We start from the raw sequence: 19,081 nt of genomic DNA, 5'->3' as shown, positions 1-19,081 counted from the left end.
CACGCCTCGCACGCACCACCATGAAGAGCCAGGGTCCTGGGGACTTCTTGACAAAAGCCAGAGCCTAGAACGAAGCCTGATGGGGCCTGAGTAAGGTAGAGGTGGGAAGAGAATCACTGTTGAAGTGATGTGTTGACAAGGGCATGTCAAGGTCACGGTAGCTGATAGGGTAAAAGAGCCATTGTGTTTGTAAATAGGTAATGGAGACATTGTCTATGGGTTGAAGACATTGTCTATATAACATGCAAGGTGTCAGAAAAATCTAGTGAGTTTGGGATCTGTTAGTTTTGGTCAGATGAAGATCTGGGAAGCTGGGAAGAGAGAGGAGAAGGGCCCTGGGACAAACTGTAGGCCTGGGTCAGCTCTTAGAGCTCCAACAGCTAGTGGAGAGTATGGGGGGCAATCCCGTGTGACATCGTTTCTTCTACACCTCGACTGGCTCCAGTGACCTGTGCTCCAGTTGCCAGTCTGTATTGCGGGTGTTCACTCTGTGAAAAACAAAAATGGCTTTTCAGAAAGTTCCTCCAAAATGAGTTGTTAAAAAGAAATGGAACCCAGAGTAAGTGTGAGCAGCATGGTGGTGGCCAGCCACCCTGCAGGCTCTCTGGGACTCCCTTCCTTCATGGCATGCCACCACCACCAGATTTTGCGTATCTCAGTAATAAAACGAAGAGCCAGCATTTACAAAGCACCGAACCAGCTCCCAGGCCAGGTTCTGTGCATGCAAATGCAACCTTGCATTTAATTACCCAAACAACCTGTGTGCTAGGTACCGCTATTGTCAACACCATTAGCACAGAGACAGCCAGTACATGGTGAAGCCAGGGTTTGAAACCTGGCTGCAGAGCCTCTGGTCTTGACCTCTCTATTGCATGGCCCTTCCTGTGCCAACTGAAATGTCATTTGTTTACTACTTACCCACACAGCCTAGTCCTGGGCAATAATGCCTAAAAGTCACAGGCTTGAGTCATTTGTTATATTTTTTCTAATGCTCATTAATATAAATATATAACTAAATATTTTTGAAGTTAAACTCTGTACCAACTAAAATCATTTTGAACACTGTTTTAGTTTCCTAGGGCTACCGTAACAAAGGACCGCAGTGTGACTGGTTTAAACAACAGAATTTTATTGTGTCACAGTTCTGGAGGCTAGAAGTCCAAGATCCAGGTGTCATCAGGGCCGTATTCCTTCTGAAGGCACTCAGGAAGAAGCTGTTAACAGCCTCTCTCCTAGTTTCTGGTAGTTCCTTGACCCATGGCAGCAAAGCTTCACCCTTCACATGGCACTGTCCTATGTGCCCACCTATCTCTGTGTCCATGTTTCTCCCTTTTATAAGGACACCCAGTCATATTGGATTAAAACCCACCCTAATGATCTCATCTTAACTCAATCATCTGCAGGTACCTTATCTCTAAATAAGGTCACAAGTACTAGGAGTTAGGATTTCAACATCTTTTGGAGGAGACACAATTCAACCCTTAGCACATGTTCATGTACAGCATTTTGAGAAGTAGAGCTTAATTAACTAATTTATAATCTGCCTTTCTCCAGATGGTATGTAGTGCAAAACTTTAACAAGTATGTGAGGAAATGAGGGTGAAGAGAAAACATGAGAAGGAAAACAAGATGAGCAGACAGATGCCTGAGGGGGTCCCAGTTGTGACTCGGAGCCTCCTGGCCAGCATGGCAAAGAAGCATGCAGTTACATAAAAAATGCACGTCACTTGTTTCATCTCATAAAAACCAGATTGCCGGTTGTCCCTGGTACTGTGTTCTTAGAGCAGTTTATCCATCGGTTCCCATAAAGAGAACACTGAGGAAGTGGAGTCTTCTTTTTAAAATGGTTTGGGGCTCAGTCTTTATCTGTTAAATATACTTGGCTCCAACATAAGCCAAATTTTAAGACAGGAAAGTTGAAAACCACGGCATTGTCACCACCCTCACACTGTAAAAGGGATCACAGGTAAAGTGAGGATTAATTTCTAAAGGTCACAAAAAGTACAAGTGGTTAAAGCTACTCTTGGAAATACCCCAAAGTGCTGATCAAGTGCAGCACATATGGCTCTGTATAGAAAACGCCATACAGATACATCACCTCTGAGTAAGCCCAAGAGTCATCTCTCTTGCAGGGTGTAAACAATCACAGCTTCCTGGCCAAGCCCCAGGTGATGCAGGAATGGCTTTGTTTAGGGTCTGGGTTGCAGGGAAAGTGGGTGTTTGTAAACACTGGCATTATGCTCAGGGCCCTGGGATGTTGACATCTCCAGAGGCATAAGGAACCTGAGACTTCCTGAGAGGACAGCAAAATCAAACCAGCTCACCATCTTCCAGGCAAAGTCTGGCCTGCTTACATGCTGTACCTGATATTTGTTGGGGCTTTCTTTTTGGTGCATACAAAAATCAGCCTTTTTATATCTTCCTGGTGAATTCAACCTTTTATCACCATGTGTTGTCTCTTTTTCACTCTAGTAATGCTTTTTGCCTGAAAGTCTACCAGCTTCTTTTGGGTTAGTGTTTACATGGTGTATCTTCTTTCATTTTTTCACTTTCAAACTTTCTCTTGTAAGCAGTGTGTAATGTTTTTTATTTTCATCCTCTAACAATCTATGCATTTTAATGGGTACATTTAGTCCATTTACATTTAATGTAATTGCTGATATATTTGAGTTTAAATCTACTATCTTATTGTTTACTTTTTATTTGTTCTGCCTGTTTTATGTTCCCTTTTCTTTCATTTCTTGCCCTCTTTTGAACTGATTACTTTATATTATTCCCCTTTTTCCTCTCTATTAGCTTGTTAGTTACACATTCTTTTATTACTCTTTTAATCATTACCAGAGATTGCAGTGTGCATTCTTGACCTATTAGAGTCTATTTTAAATAAACAAATTTACCACTTCTCATTCAGTGGAAGGACTTTACAGTTCTGTAACTCCATTTACTCTCCTCTCAACTTTAATGCTATTATTGTTGTGCATTTGAATTCTCTCTAGATTGTAAACCTCACTAGATGATGTCATCATCACATCATCATTATTATTTTACATGGTCAGTAGTATTTTGGATTTGCACACATTATTAACCTTTCTGTGCCCTTCACTCCTGGCTCTTTCCAGGTCACCCTGACTCTCAGACTGTAGCCCTGAGTTTGTTGCCAAGGTCTTCTTAGCTTCCCAGCCTTGCAGCAGCTCTTTTCAGAATCAGCAGTACCTTGAGGGGAAACACCTTCCAGGTGCTAGGTTCACCTCTCTGGGTTTCCTTCTCCAGCCTGCCATTGGCTCTGTACTTTGTCACAGCCCTGTTTGCTTTCCATGCTTCAAACAGATTTTTACAATATTTCGTCCAGATTTTCTAGTGCTCCAGGGAAGGGTTGGTCTGGATTAGCTAATCTGCCATTACCAGAATATTACCAATTGCCTGCACTCTTTAAAAAGAGCTATTTCTCTCCTTGCCCCTTTTTCTTTGGCCAAGGTCATAAATTTGAGTTGGGTCAATTAAATGTGCATATGATGCAACTCCACAAGAACTGAATTCCTTTCTATCACTGCAGTTGCCCCTGGTTCTAAGGAAAAGACCTCATGTGCTGTATTACTCTGGTCTTTACCCACAAGCCTTCCAAGAAACATCTAGAGACCTGTTGTTTTCTTGAGGGAGAAAGTACATTAGTCTTTAATGCAGAAAGTTTACTGTCCAAGTTGTCAGAGTGCTCTATAGAAGTGATATATCTGAAACGCTTTTCCAAGACAAGCTGCCAACCATAGAAATAACATTACACCCCTCAGTGTGAGTGAATTAGAAGACCCCGACAGGCCTGCAGTTAGCACTTCTGTCAGGAAAACCTGCAGCAGAAAGACCACTCTGCCAAAGTCCAGAGTCTTATATTTGTCAGTGTCATTATTAATAGCAAATGACAGAAATCCCAACTGGTTGAAGCCACAAAAGAAAACATATTGCTCACTGACCTGGAAAGTCTGGGACTATAGATTTCACTGCAGGCATGGTGGGATCCAGGTGCTCAGATGATTATCGCCAGGAAGCTATTTCTTTATCACGTAGCTCTACTTTCCTCTAGGCCAGTGGGTCTCGAACTTAAATGTGCCTTAGAATTTTTTTGCAAAGCAAATTAAAACACAGATTGTTGGGCTCCAACCCCAGTTTCTAATTCAGTGCATCTAGGGTGGAGCCTAAGTATTTTAATTCCTAACAAGTTCCCAGGTGATACTGATGTTACTGGTTCAGGGACCACACTTTGAGAACCACCTCTCTAATTTCAGGCATGGCCTAGAGATGGCCCCCAGTGGCTCCGGGCTCCCTTTCACTGGCTTAGCAAGCCCAGGGGAAAGAGACTGCTCCTTTTCCTAATACCAGAAATCAGCTCTCTCCTGAGCCAGTCTCCAGTCTCCGTGGTCAGGGAGGGGAAGTTCTCTCATTGGCCAGGCTGGGCCAGGAGTGGGGTCAGACCTATCCAAACCACAGAGACTGAGAAGAGAGGGGGTTACCCGGAGGAAAACCTGGATGCTGTGAAGGTCACTGTTGCTGGAAAAACAAAAGCAACTGCTGTTTGTTTCATAAAAAAATTAACTGCCCAGCATTTTGCTACAAATTCTTCAGGGGCAGGGTATGAGCAGAAAACTGGAATATCCAAGAGGAAAGAGTAGAAGTCATTTAGTTGGGGTGGCAGGGGAGCCCTGATTTCCTTCCTTGAAAATCATGTGTGTTCCTGGGCTGGAGAAGAGACAGCAGCAGGAGGAGGGTATTAGGAGTCACAGACACACCCTGGCTGGTTTGCTCAGTGGTTAGAGCACCAGCCCTTGGACCGAAGGGTCCTGGGTTTGATTCCGGCTGTGGGCATGTACCTCGGTTGCAGGCTCGATCCCCCGTCCTGGTCGGGGTACATGCGGGAGGCAACCAATTGATGTTTCCCTCTCACATCAGTGTCTCTCTCTCTCCCCCCCTCCACTCTCTCTGAAAAGCAATGGAAAAAATATCCTCGGGTGAAGATCTAAAAAAAAGTTACAGACAGTACCTGTTCATGGAGAGGCCCCAAAAGAGCTTTAGAGATAAGAACACAGGCCTTTTACAAGCTGTGTGTATCAGCTATTTATTGCTGCCTAACAATCTATCCCAAAATGTAGTGGCTTAAAACATGAACCCTGTTATTATTGCTCAGGAGTCTGCAGGTGGGCTGGATGGTTCTGAAGTGAGCTAGTGGGCAGCCGGGCTGGATTGTCTCAGGTGGCCTCACAGATCTGGCAGCCCAGCAGCCCCAGGACCTCGGCTGGGGACTAGTCTCTGCTCCATGTAGTCTTATTGTCTCAGGGAGGCAAGAGAAGACATGCCCTAGCATGTAAGTGCTTTTTTAAGACTCTGCTTGGTCATACTTGCCAGTGGCCTGTTGGCCAAAGGACGTCACCAGGCCAAGGCCAGCTAGGGAACTTGACTCCACCTCCTGGTGGGAGGTTCTGCCCCATCACAGTGCAGAGGGGGGGAATGTGTGGCCATTTGTCAGTCTCTTACACCAGGGGAAGCACATTGTCTGATGAGGCTGGGCCATCTCAAAATGCATGGAGGCTGTGGAGTACCCAGCACTCAGTACGCAGGACCAGGGTAGACCACTGTCCCAGGGTGTGGCTTCCTTCCCACCGCCCAGCTGGATTTTAGAGAATGTGGGCCTCTCAAGACAAAACAGGGCTAAGTCAGCTGTTTCCCTGGACCTTTTGCCTCACAAAGTCGTATACAATTTCCAGGCTGACAGGCATGTGGCGACAGGGATTGGGGGTGCACTGTGGATCCTGAGGACCTATGCCCCGTCTATAGGGGGCACCACTACCAGCTCCAGCCTATGATTGTCATATGGGAATGCCAGTCAAGGTTGCCAGATCATACGATTTTTCAGGAGATGCTAGAAATCCCAGTTTTTCTCTTTTTAGAAGAAAGCTTGGCATCTATTTCCAATTTTTAAAAAATGTTAAAGGCACACAACACACATCTGCAGGCTGGTTTTGGCCTGTGGGCTGCTGGCCTATGATCTGTATGCTAAACTCTTGTCCTCGGGTGTCATATTTGCCGTCTCAGTGGGTTCCCAGGTGACCTCAAAGGCCCCTTGCATGTGGTAAGGGGCGGTTTGGCTGAAACTGAATTTGAGCATTTCAGGTCACAGCCAGCGGCAGGAACAGCCACCTGGCTGGTGAGCCGACAACAACCCTGCGTCCTCTGTCTTCTTGGTGACGTGTGTTGTATTCATGGTAAATCTCCTGAGTGATCCGCTCTTTGTTTCTCGGTGAGAGAGATGAACCCAAGTCCCTGAAGCTAAGGGAAAGTGGCGTGAATAGAGGAGGAATGGTTTTCAACCAGAAAAGAGCAGTCTGGGATAAATTAAAATGTGCAGTTCGGCTTTTGCTGGGGGCACAAGTTATCGTGTGAGTAAATACACTCTCTAGATCCGGGATGAGAGTAAGTGCCCCCTCCCCGTGTGTGTCCAGAGCGGTGCCGAAATGGCTCACCCCAGTGAGCAGTGACAGCTTCAAACAGAGGTAAAATGTTGTCACCTCGAGGGTCGTGAGGATCACACAGTAAGCACCGCCGGGCAACAGAAACGTGGTTCAGGAGGACGCAGCGCTGTGGGCAGCTGCTTCTGGAAGCCGCTGGTGGGAGAGCTCTGGCAGCACAGCTGCGGAGCTGACCTTCCCTTGGAGAAAGGTGATTTAATTTTGAAAAGCATCTTCTTAGCATAATATGACTCTAAGGGCACAGGCAGGGCCAGCCGATGATCAGGTTGCCGGAGGAGCTCCCCCTCCCAAATGAAAGACTCGTGGTGCAGACAAGACTGGGCCCTCTGGGAGAAAATGCCTGTCTTGGTGTCCTTTCCCTGGGAGAGGCGGGCGTGGGGCTGCAGTGGCCAAGGACAGGTAGTTACCTCAGGCACGTGTTCCACCCCAGCCCAGACCACTGAGGCATGTGGTGGCAGGAAAAAGGCCAGGGTCACCACGCAGGCCTTTTAGAATGACTTTATAGGGGCTGCATGTGGGACATGGAGAAGGAACTCATGAATTTTAGGCACTGCCCAAGCTGTCCACCAACGCTGGGGTCTGCCCTCCCCCTGCTCCCCACCAATGGCAGAGTGATGCGAATTTGTTTAGCTGTACTCATGAGCTCAGTCCCTTATTTATAGAATCATCTAGAGCAGTGATTTTCAGTCTTTTTCATCTCATGCACATAAACTAATTACTAAAATTCTGTGGCACACCAAAAATATATTTTTTGCCCATCTGACAAAGAAGTAGGTATAATTTTGATTAATTCACAGTGGATGGCTATTGTATTGGCTGTTGTCATTTTTTATTTGACAATCTAAGGGAAAGAGGTCAGTGCCCCTGACTTGATAGTCAGCTGCTGCATGTTTTAAGAAATCTTGTGACACACCAGTGTGCCGTGACACACTGGTTGAAAATTGCTGCTCTGTGGGATCTGAGGGGTTACAATATGCTTTAGGGATATGCACAAATACCAAGACTGACAACACTTGGGGTTGAAATCACTTTCCATCCATTCATTTGACAAAAACCATAATGCCAGGTGCTAATAAGCAAGATGGGTGTGGCTTCCCCAAGGAGTATGAGGCTCATAGAGCTTAAACAGCCTCATGAGAACTGAGCCCAGGACCTCTCCACCTTCACTGCCTACCACACGTCCCCTCGTCCCTCGCTCCAGCTCCCCTTGCTACTCTTCTCTCTGCCAAGCTCTGCCCACCTCAGGGCTGTGGCACCTGCTGTTCCCTTGGCCTGGAACAGCCTCCCCATATGGGCGTTCTCAAGGCTTACTGCCTTGAGGTCTCTGCTCAGATGTCACCTTCCCTGACTGAGTGTCTCAAATAGTGTCCTTCCCCTCCTGGCATCTCTGGCCTTTGCCCTGTGTTGTTTTTCTTCCCAGAACTCATCACCACCTGCCAGTATGTCCTGTGTGCACCTGCCTGCTCCATGTCTGTCTCTGCCCGTGACTGAGGTGTGTGAGGACAGGGGTCTGCCTGTTGTACCCACCTCTGAACCCCTGAGCCCAGAGCAGCGTGTGATTGCACAGCACGGTCAGGGTCAAGAGCCCATGTCCTCGATGCCTTCACCCTGCTGGGAGGCATTTCTGCTGCAGCTCCCCTCGGGTGAGCATGTGTTTGCAATTCAGGAGTCCCGTGCAGCCCCCGTGTGGCTCAAGACCAGGCCCTTTAGTTTCCTTTCACTCCTTTCTCCTGGCCTCCCAGCTCCTCCAGGGACCTCATCTCTTCCTGCTCTGATCTCAGGTAGCCCTCAGCATCCCCTTACCCACCGTGCTTCTGGCACAATAAGGATCCCGCCTGATAGCTTGTTAAGCCGAGCTCCTTCCAGCTTGTGCCTTCCCTGTCTGTTTGCTTTACCGTCTCTCCCTGGTGCTGCGGAGCAGCCAAGCAGCTGATAGGAAGGGCAAACAGGGAACGTTAACGCAGCCTGACCGGGCGAGCAGAGTCCCCAGGCCACTTTGCAAGCAGCTCATTACTTTTCTGTCTCCAGGAGCAGCGCCGGGGCAATGACAAGAGTCCATTAAAGTGAAAATGACCCATGGCTGTTTACTGCCCAGGCTGGCCGGCCGGCCATAGGCGCATGAGGGTTGCTTTGGGTGCCCTTGACCCCCTGGGGAAGCAGCTTGGCCTGTATCAGTCAGCCTGTGGGCTCTGTTGGTCATGTTTTTTAAAAACTGGAGTATGTTATGAACAAATAAAGCTGCGGGGGTTTCACATAAGCTTCATAGATGAGCTTTTCCTGAAAAAATAAAACGGCTATGCTAGGAGCCCGGCCCAGCAGGGCAGGCGTTGCCGCACAGTCCGTCTTCCTCTCTGTCTGCCTCCCCTCGTCCCTGGGCCGCTGCGTTCACAGCCCCCCTCCCGCGCACCTGGTGGAAATGGGTGGCCCCTCATTTCAGTTTAGCTTTTCCGTAAAACTCCTCGTCCCATCGCCCAGCGCCGGGCTGTGTGCCTCCTTCCCTCCCGGACGGTGCCACCCCTGTTGTTGCTGCTTGAACTGTCATTCACACGCAGCGTCCTAACAGGACATAGCGGGAGGGCCATGCGCTCCAAGAGGAACTTCATAATCTGCGGTGACGGTTTCCTGAGGCCACGAGGATGGAAGGATGCTGTTTTTCAACAAGCCTTGAACCAGCCATGTGTGTGTGTGTATATATATATATATATATGACACCAAGAGATCACACCTGTAACTTCCCAGTTAGTTAGAGTCCAAACGTCAATGTCAATCTTTGATAGTGCTGTTAAGTAATGCGATCCAGTTGCCCAGGCGCTCTCCCCACCAAACTCCAGACTGTATATGTGTGTGCCAGCTCAGCAGCTCCACTATGATGCCATCACATCTCAGAACCAACCCGTCCAAACCTGAGCCCCTGCTCTTTGCTTCTAAACCTGCTTCCCGCACAGCCTTCCCCAGCTCTGTTGAAAACAATCCCATTGTCCATTTCCTCAGGCCCAAACCGAGTTGTCCTTGGCTCCCCTCTCTCCCAGCCCCATCTACTCGTCAGGAGCTCCTGCTGGCCCTGTGTTCAGCATGGATGCAGGATCTGACTGCACTCTGTACCCCTCCTCCCCTCTCCCCTGCCTCCCCTGCACCACTGCGGCAGCCCCTAACCGGTCTCTGATTTGACCCTCACCTCCCTTCAGCCTGTTCTCCACCTGAGTCAGATCAAGCCGTCCCCTGCTCTAAATCCTTCAGTGGTTTCCCACTGTACTCAGAGCAATGGCCTTACAGCGTCCTTCGAGGCCCTGTGTGACTCGACCTTTCCCACCCCTCTCAGGCCTCTCTACCTACCTGCTACTCCCTCTGCTCCAACCCAAGGTGCCTTGCTGGTCCTCGGACACACCATGGGCCTCTAGCTTTGCCGTGGTGCCGGGACCATGCTTCCCTGGTGCTCCATGATGCCCACCCTGCCACCCCGCACCCTCCATCTCCTTTACTCTGCTCTGCTTTTCTTTTTTCCATGGCATTTTCCGCTAACACCCTATACTGTTTATTCTTTCTCTGGCTATTGTCTCTCTCCCCAAGGGTGGGGGATCTTGATCTGTCTGATCACCGCTGTGTCCCCAGTGCCAAGAACAGAGCCTGGCAGAGAGCACTCAATAATTATTTGCTGAGGTGATGAAATTCGCTAGGTAAAAGCCTCTTTCAGGATACCAATAGGAACATGTTGAGCAGTTTTTAAGTGGAATTTTTTTTTTTTATATAGAAAGAATCCTAATATAAACAATTGAGAGGATGTTATAGTGAGCCCCATGAGTCTATTACCAGCCAATTTCATTTCCTCTGCTTCCCAGATGATTATGGGGCAAACTCAAGTCAGTGTATCATTTTACTGAAGATATTTTAGTATGCTTTTCTTTTTACAGCTACATAGTACTCCACCGTTAGGTAGATATACCATAATTTATTTTATCCAGCAGTCTTATTGGACTGCTTTTTGCATATCACTTTACACTTTATCAAACTAGTTTTCCACTATTGGAACTTCCAGAATCAACCATCCCTTTGCAATACCTTTTTTTCTTAAATCGAGGAGTAATTTCTTTGTAATTCTTGTTGTCCCTGCAAAAACAAAATAAAGCAAAAATATTTCAAAATATCCATCCCTCTCCATGATATTACATATTATTCCTTATAGGCACTTTGTTAGAGGGTTAATTTTTAATAACTTTTTATTTCAATATAATTTCATACTTAAAGGAAAGTTGCAAGGATAGTACAAATGACACACCCATAACCCTTCTCCCAGGCTCACCAGTTGTTAACATTTTGGCTCAGTTGCTTTATAATTGCTGTGTATGTGGGGTTCCTTAAAATATATTTTTATTGATTTCAGAGATAAGAAGGGAGAGGGAGAGAGAAATAGAAACATCAATGATGAGTCATTGATCCGCTGCCTCCTGCACGCCCCCCACTGGGGATTGAACTACAACCCAGCCATGTGCCCTGACCGGGAACTGAACCGCGATCTCCTGAATCAGGCCGATGCTCAACCGCTGAGCCACGCCGGCCAGACTATGTGGGTTTTTTAAAAATCATTTGAGCCCGGCCGGGCGTGGCTCAGCGGTTGAGCGTCGACCTAGGATCCAGGTGATCGGGTGTTCGATTTTCCGGTCAGGGCACATGCCCGGGTTGTGGGCTTGGTCAATGGCTCTCCCATCATTGATGTTTCTATCTCTCTCTCTCCCTCTCCTTTCCTCTCTCTGAAATCAATAAAGATATATATTTTTAAAAAAATAAAAAAAATCATTTGAGATTTTAAAAAATACATCATTCCCCTTTACCCCTGAACACTGCAGTGTGTATAGTTGTCCCTTTGTATCTGCAGGCGATTGGTTTCAGGGCCCCTGTGGACACCAAAACCCGATGTTCAAGTGCCTTAGATAAGATGGTGTAATGTTTGCATGCAGCCTATGCATGTCCTCCTGCATCCTGGAAATCACCTCTAGGTTACTTGGGATCCTTAAGACAGTGCAAATGCTGTGTACACAGTTGTCATTCTGTATTGTTTAGGGGTAATGACGAGAAAACGCCTGAGCATGCTCAGCACAGATGCATCTGCCATAGGCCTGACTACGTAGGACATGCTTGAATCTGTGGACGTGGAATCGCAGACACGGAGGGCTGACTGCATCTCCTAAGAACAAGGACAGTCATTCTATGTTACACTTAAGTTATGAAATTTAGGCTAATTTAGCATTAATACACTACTGTTATCTAAGCTACAGACTGTGTTTGGCTTCCTCCCCTTGCTACACTAATGTTCTTTCCAGCTAGTTTTCCCACCCACAGTCCAGTCCCAGGATCCACTGCATTCAGTTGCCATGCCTGCCAGGCTCCTTTAATCTGGAACAGCTCTCCAGGCTTTCTTTGTCTTTCATGACTTTGACATTTGGGGAGAGTACAGGCCCATTGTTCTATAGATTGTTCCTCAACTTGAGTGTAATAGTTTTTAAACTGCACTCTGAGAATGCAATCTAAAGGGAGAACCCGGATTTTCTGCCCCCAGGACCTGGAAGCCGAAGAGAGAGACCCCTGTCAGCAACCCGAAAACCTGTGCTCCAGGCTGAGGACCCGCCGGAAGACGCGTCGGCTGTGCTCAGAGCCATCCAGGTGGAGAATGAAGCCCTGCAGAGGGCGCTCCTGAGCAGGAAGGCTGAGGCCCCCACCAGCCCGCTGCAGGTGCCCTGGGTTCCCTGGTTCCCTGGCAGGGGGAGGGAACCAGGTGGTGTCTGAGCAGTGTTTGCACAGAGCACTTGGTGAGGAGAGTGATGTAGGCATCTGTGACCTCACGCCAATCTGCACATTCATTGCTTAATGCACAGTCGCTCACTGACCTGCCCAAAGGTTCCGTTTCCTCCACCTTCTTTCTCATTTTCTGTTTCCTGCAGAAAGTCTAAGTTGGATGCTAATATGCCTCCAATCCTTGATGATTTCCCTGCAAACCCTGATACCTTAGGCTAGGGTTGCAAACTGTAGGTAAGAGAAAGAATAGAGTAAATGACAAGCTCTGGCTTCTCTGGAAAGATCTCATTCCCCAGAGCGTGAGCCTAACAGGCCTCTGGGTCCTCACCACTCCTGCAGTCCTGCCCGGCCTCCTTCACCTGTTCAGAAAACCTCCCTGGCCCTGAAGGTGTTTGAGTTTGTGCCAACTGCCTTGGGCTTTGAGCAGTAAGCAGGAGGAGTGGTGGGTGGAGCAGGGCCCCTTGGGGAGCCAGGGGCCTTGGACGTACCTCAGTGTACACATCTTTTCTCAGAAGCATGTTTTCTGACTCGGCTGCTGAAACCTTTGATCTTAGCTTGTCCCACTTGATGCTCACAGTAACCCTGAAACGGGCTCGCTGGCCTCATCAGCCCATTCTATAGAGGTCCCCGATGGCACCAAGAGAGGAAGGGTGGCTCACTCAGGCTATGTCTCTGGAAGTGGCCCAGATCTGCCTGCCTGTAAGCCCAGGACCCCATCCACACCACCAGTTGCTTACCAGTTTCCACTACAGCCTGTTCTTTGGGACGTTCATTGAGCAGCACCTGTTGTCTGTTTTCCTGGAGCTCAGTCCTTTGTCTCTGTCTGTGTCTATGAGACCTCAAGACAGTCCCTGTGCCTTTTTGCCCTTGTCTGTCAGTGAAGCACACACAGTGGATGGCTTTGTTCATGACATGTGATTACATCATTCCAGGACATGGAGGGACCCCCAGAAAAATTGTGGACCAGTCTACTGGAGCAGGAGGAGAGCACTGAGGTCAGTGAAGGTCCAGGAGGAACAGCAAAGCCCGTGCCCACAGCACCTGATGCTCTCCAGAGCCTTCCTCACATAACCCCAGCAGATCCTCACTGTGCTCCCGAGCACAGGTTGTTCTGCCCATTTCACAGGTGGGAAGACCTGGCTGCAGTGGCTTGCCCAAGGCTACAAGTGGAAGCCAGAACTCAGCCAGGCCTGCTGACTCCAGTTTCTTGTTACATTTCTATTTCCTGACAAGACAACACCAAAACGGATCTTAGTGTTCTAAGTAAATAAATTATAAATTATAAATTATAGCTATATCTACCCAGGCCAATTAGGCCTATCTCTGCAAATACAGATGGGAATTAATAAGATGCCCAGGAATGTCTTGGTTAGGTTGTGCACCAGCCTGTGCTGTGTGCTCAGAATACAGATCAGATTAGCCCCTGGCCTTGTGAAGCTTGCAGACAACAGGCAAACAAAGCCGTAAATAAACAGGGGACTTCAGAGAGAGATGACAATAAAAGCTGACTGGGTCTGGGATGGTGGCTACCTATGGCAGGGTGGCCCAAGTAGGCCACTTGGAGGATGTCCCGCTTGAGCTGATCCCTGTCTGTTAAGAAGGAGCCAGCCAGCAACAGGAAACAGCATTTCAAGTAGAAGGAACGGGAAACGCTTTGGAGTGAGAATGAGATGGCTGGACCCGGGAGCAGGAGGAAGCCTGGATCGTGGGGCAGGAAGAGGGGGTGGGAGAGGAGAGCGCACCCGGTGGGATAGGACGGTGGGCAGGGCAGTGCCGAGAGTGCTGCAGCGGCTTTCTCTCTGTGTCCCTCTTACTTGTTCTGTTATTTCCTGGTCGTTTTAAACTGTCCCTGGCTGACATTTTAATGGGTCTGCAACACTGCCCACCCTGTCGTCCAGGATTTCTGGGTGACCTGACCCCTGACCCACAGGATTTCCAATGACTAAAATCACTTGCAGACAGAGCGCAGAGCACATTTCCAGTTGAGGTGATATATGAAAAAGAAGGGAAAGGGAGAAAGGGCCTAATGATGATACTGGAATTGTCCATGGACTCCATTACTTTGTAGCAGATAGAACAGGGGTTGAGTTGAGATGGGGAAAGGCGTTGATGAAAATTATTTTATTTTTAATTTATTGATTTGAGAGAGAGAGAGAGAGAGAGAGAGAGAAGCATCGGTTTGTCGTTCCCCTTATTTATGCATTCATTGGTTGATTCTTGTATGTGCCCTGATGGGGATCAAACCAGCAACCTTGGTGTATGGGGACAATGCTGTAACCAACTGAGCTACCCAGCCAGGACCTACTTTTTTTATTTTTTATTTTCAAGGGCCCTTCAAGCTTAGGCAGTGGGAGAGAGAGAGAGAGCGTGCTCTCAAAGGTATGCACCTTGAGGGAAGAAGAGGGGGAAAGGCACGGGCCTGAGAGTGAGAGTGAGAGCACACAGGAGAGAAATTTTTCAATAGCTCATTGAAGCAAATTGTTTCCTAGGCCCTCCCTGATCATAAGAAACTGACATCCCTGACTTTGCAAAGCTCTTGTGAGGGATTCTAGATCTCATCAGCCCCAGGCAGACACTGTCACTCTCATTCCTGTCCCCTGCTTCCTGCAACGGGACTGGTGGCCTGCAAAGTATGTCCCTTTGACCATGGCTCTGCTGTGTCTTGGGCCAGGAGGGCCACCCTGGACATCTGTTTAATAAGCTTTTCCATCCTCAGCGGCTACCCATCACCGTGGTGACCAGCACGCAGGAGCCACCCAGGGCAGCAGGGGGAGCCAGAGCCGTCAGTGAAGCCATTGACCGAATTGGCCTTTTGGGGAGCAGGTACTTGGTGACTTCAAAACAAAAACAAGAAACCCATAGCAGTGCAGCCATGAGGACCTGAAGTTTTTCTTTGCTTTTCCTACTTACTCCAGACCATTTAAAACTGCTCCTTTAGACTGAATCCTCTCTAACCCCCACTCAGCGCTAAAATGCAAAATTGACTTGATATCTCTGAGGCAAGTGTCTCTCTGCTTGTTCGGTTCAGTGCAACCTGTGTAACACACCTCAAAGGTCCCCATGGAAGACCCCACACAGCAGACGGTGGTGAAGTGTTCCTGGATGGCCTGGGGTGGGGCTGGGGGGCTGGTGGTCCAAAGCAGCGTCCTTTGAACCTTCTTTTCTCTATTAACGTTTGTTCTAACAGCGTTCTGTTCCATTACCATGTGGCATCAGTTACTGGAACGGTCAAGTATCATTTTAAAAATGAAGGCTTTCCTCTAGTCTTCAGGCAAAATCGATCTTCAGAGCGGCGCCAGGTTGAGCCTGTGCTCACAAGCGCACACTGGCCCACTGCCTCTGCCCAGCCACTGCCCGGCCACCATGCAGAGTCTGCTCACTGTGCGCTGTGTGCGTGCCCGTGCCAGCTGGGGGGTGGGTACGCAGCCTTAAGCAGCGCACGTGGGGAGCATTTGCAGACGACACTGCTGGGTCTGGAATGCCGTAGCCTCAGACACGTGAGGTGCAGAGTGGTCTCTAGGCCAGCAGTTGGCAAACTTTTTCAGTAAAGGGCCAGATGGCGAATTCTTTAGGCTTTACACTTTCTGAGTGTTTGTTTTCACCATCTTTTAAAAACGTAAAAATCACTCTTAGCTTACAGGCCATCCAAAACCAGGCCACAGGCTGCATTTGAGCTCCAGGCTATACTTTGTGGACCCTGCTGTAGACTCTTACCGGTTACCAGTCAGCGGGCCATCTTGCCCATGTGGTTTTTTTATTTAGCTCCAATTTCATCACTAATGTTACAGTTACTTAACATTATAGAGGGAGGAAAGCATCCCGTGTGCACCTTGAGCTGTATGCGGGGTGAGTGTAGTTGACCCTTGAACAACACGAGTTTGAAGTGCACGGGTTCCCTAATACGTGGATTTTTTTCAATAAATACACAGTGGGCCCTCCACATCCCTGGGTTTTGCATTCATGGATTCAGCCAACTGCGGATGAGAAGCAGTATTTTTGATCCAGGGCTGAGAGCCCGCGGCTGCGGAGGGCTGGCTGTAGAACTGTGCTACACCGTTTTATATGAGGGACTTGGGCACCCACAGATTTTGCTATCCACAGAGAATCCTGGAGCCAATCCCACATGGATGCTGAGGGACTGTAGTTCAGTTTGGGGGGAGTCAAAAGTTACATGCAGATTTTCAACTGCATGGGCGGGGTGCGGTGCCCCTGACCCTGCATTGTTCCAGGGTTAGCTGTACCGTCTCACATTGTTCCGTCTCTGAGGCAGGACAGAAGTGTGGTGCCTTAGGTGGGACTGTTCTCTGGGTGTATTATGTGTTACCACCTGTTTGCTAAAACAAATCACATTTCAGGCAACAGCAGAAGCTCCTGAAAGTCCTCCAGGCCATCGAAAGTGACTCTGCCCATGTGAGCCGGGTGGCTTCACCAACCAAGGAGCAAGTGCTGGACCCAGAGGTGAGAACCTAGGCCCATGGGGATTTCCAAACGCCTTCAGTGTCTCCTGAAAGCTGAGGTGGCCAGGGCCCTTGGTGTACTCACTCTGTTCAGTGGGATTGCTCTGTCGGGGTAAACTCAGCATCTCCTCCCGCGTCTCCATGCCCCCTGCTCCCCAGCACACAGACAGATGCATGGTGGAGCAAGGAGCCTCAGCCTGTCCCCACAGAAGGAAATATAAATAGCACGTGGGCCCAAAGGAAAATGTCCAACATCACTGGCAATCAGGAAATGCAAAGTAGAGCAGCCTGCGTGTCCCATCGGACATCTGAGTTAATAAATGATTTTGATGGTGACCTCTGGTGCTGGCAAGGTTACAGGAAGCTGGCGGTCCTGCCCCGTTGGCAGCAACATGAACAGCGGGACGCTGTTGGAAAGCAGGAAGGCTGGACTTAGGAAGAGCCTCAGAAATGCTCCTGTCTTCCAACCCAGTAACCCCCCTTCCTTCCCTGAGGAAATCACTCAGCAGAAATAAAAAGCTGTAGGCACAAAGGTGTCTGCTGCCGAACTATTGGAAGTAGAGAAAAATGAGGAAAAAACCCAGAAATAACATAAATATCTCTTAATAATGGAGGTAATCAGTAAAGTGTGATATATGAGCATAATGCAGTAGTATAAAAGGATGGAAATCATCATTATGGAGCTTACGCAGATAGAAAATGTTAAGGCTACAAGGTAACTGCTAGAGGTGACATTAATCTTCGTCTAGTCCAATGTGACTGCAGCGACTGTGCACAGAATCGGCGGGAGTGTGGATGGAGCCGAGCATGCTCTGGAAGGAAGGGCCTCAGGGCGGTGGGGTAATGGGCGACTCTCCATTCTTTTGTGTCACTACATGAGTGTCCGGGCACAGCCTTCTCACCCCTCCCTGTATCCAAGCCCTTCGTATTTGGTTGGTGGCCAGTGAGGACTTAACAGGAAGCCTCCCAAAGCCACATGTAGGACTCACGGCAGCAGAAAGGGCTCTGCACCACCCCCATGAGTTTTGGCTTTGAGTCTGGCATCACCGTTTAAGGGGTGTGAGACCTTAGACAAGCATCTTAATCTCTCTTGTCCTGGGAGTGTGTGGCTGTTGAAGTGGGTAAATAATCCACGGTCCAGGGGCCGCGGTGAGGCTGGGCAGGAAAGGCTTAGGAGAGTGAAGGGCTCCATGCCTCGTACAAGGTTGAAAGTTTGCCATCTAGAAAGAGCTAGAAAAGTCCAAGCTTTATTCCTACTCCATGGAAGTGGCTTTCTTAGCTGTGAAGATCCTAAGTGTGGTGAGACTTTAGTCACATTGAAAACTGCCTGGATTGATCGAGTCTCTCTATGGTATAGGAGACAGGAAGCTTACGGCAAACTGACTTACACAACAAAGAGAAGAAAAATGACAGAGTCTCGTAGTAAATGCCACAGATGGGACCGGGCGGGGTTAGTCCAGCAGCTCAAACCGTGTTTCCACGGTGTCAGCTGCATCCCTGAGTCCCTCCTCGCCACCACGCCCAGTCCCCGCTCTGCTCTTTGCCCTGTGACCCCTCGGTAGCTGGAGAGGTTCCCACTTCTTACTCTCTCACCCTCAGACCCCACAGTCAGGAGAGAAGGGCTGTCCCCCTCTCCCCCACAGATCTGAGACTGGGTCACGCACCCATCACTGAGCCGCTCCCTCTGGTGGCCCAGGGGACAGGACACGCTGGATCCCCGGACCGGTCAGGCTCCTTCTGGGGTGGGAAAGGGTTCATCCTATACCTCATAGCTGCGGAGAGAGAAGGGGTAACTTCCGCCAAGGAAAGTAGGTGGTCCTGGTGAGAGGGCGGCAGTGAGTGCCAGGGACCTGGAGCTTCCCCACCAGTGTTTGCTTCAGACCCCCTCAAGGGACCTAAATCACGAGATTCAGAGCAGGAGTAGCCATGGAGTTGCAGCACTGACAAGTTGTGACACTTCCTCAGAAAACAGACTTTTCAGCTCCTTCATTTAGAAACTCCACTGCGGGAATTTGCACATTTTAGATTGCACAGGGTGGGAGATCCAGCCGCCCCTCTGCGAGGCAGCTCGCTGCCCATCTGGCCCTCCTCCCTGCAGCCCACAGCCAAAGGTACACAGTGCTGCTCCCCCACATTCCCACACTGCGCCCCTGACAGTCAACGCCCCTCACAGCACAGCCTGTTAACCTCCCAGCCCCCCACTTCAGCCAGGCCAGCTCAGGTCTCTCACCGACTCAGGCCCAGGGCAGCGGAGGGCTCAGCTGGGGCCCTGCACGGCACAGGAGGAGGGAGCCTGGGGTCTGTGGACTGAACTGATAAAAACAG

At 49.1% G+C, this 19,081-nt stretch overlaps 1 protein-coding gene across 5 annotated transcripts in view; it reads left to right on the top strand.

The window, feature by feature from the left end:
• KATNIP (katanin interacting protein) overlaps positions 1–19,081 on the top strand; it is a 177,412-nt gene that overhangs the window by 100,245 nt on the left and 58,086 nt on the right. For 3 of the 5 annotated variants that reach the window (XM_081133770.1, XM_081133769.1, XM_081133773.1), the window contains 4 exons: positions 12,064–12,236; positions 13,232–13,294; positions 15,016–15,122; positions 16,655–16,757. In XM_081133770.1, coding sequence (XP_080989896.1) covers positions 12,064–12,236; positions 13,232–13,294; positions 15,016–15,122; positions 16,655–16,757 — 446 coding nt within the window. The remainder of the gene's footprint in view (positions 1–12,063; positions 12,237–13,231; positions 13,295–15,015; positions 15,123–16,654; positions 16,758–19,081) is intronic. The other 2 variants (XM_081133772.1, XM_081133771.1) reach the window with 2 other exon arrangements.

This window comes from Miniopterus schreibersii (assembly GCF_964146895.1).
Source record: "Miniopterus schreibersii genome assembly, chromosome: 3".
NCBI classification, from domain to species: Eukaryota; Metazoa; Chordata; class Mammalia; order Chiroptera; family Miniopteridae; genus Miniopterus; species Miniopterus schreibersii.
Note: the sequence above shows the minus strand (reverse complement) of the source record. Positions and strands in the feature narration are given on the sequence as shown.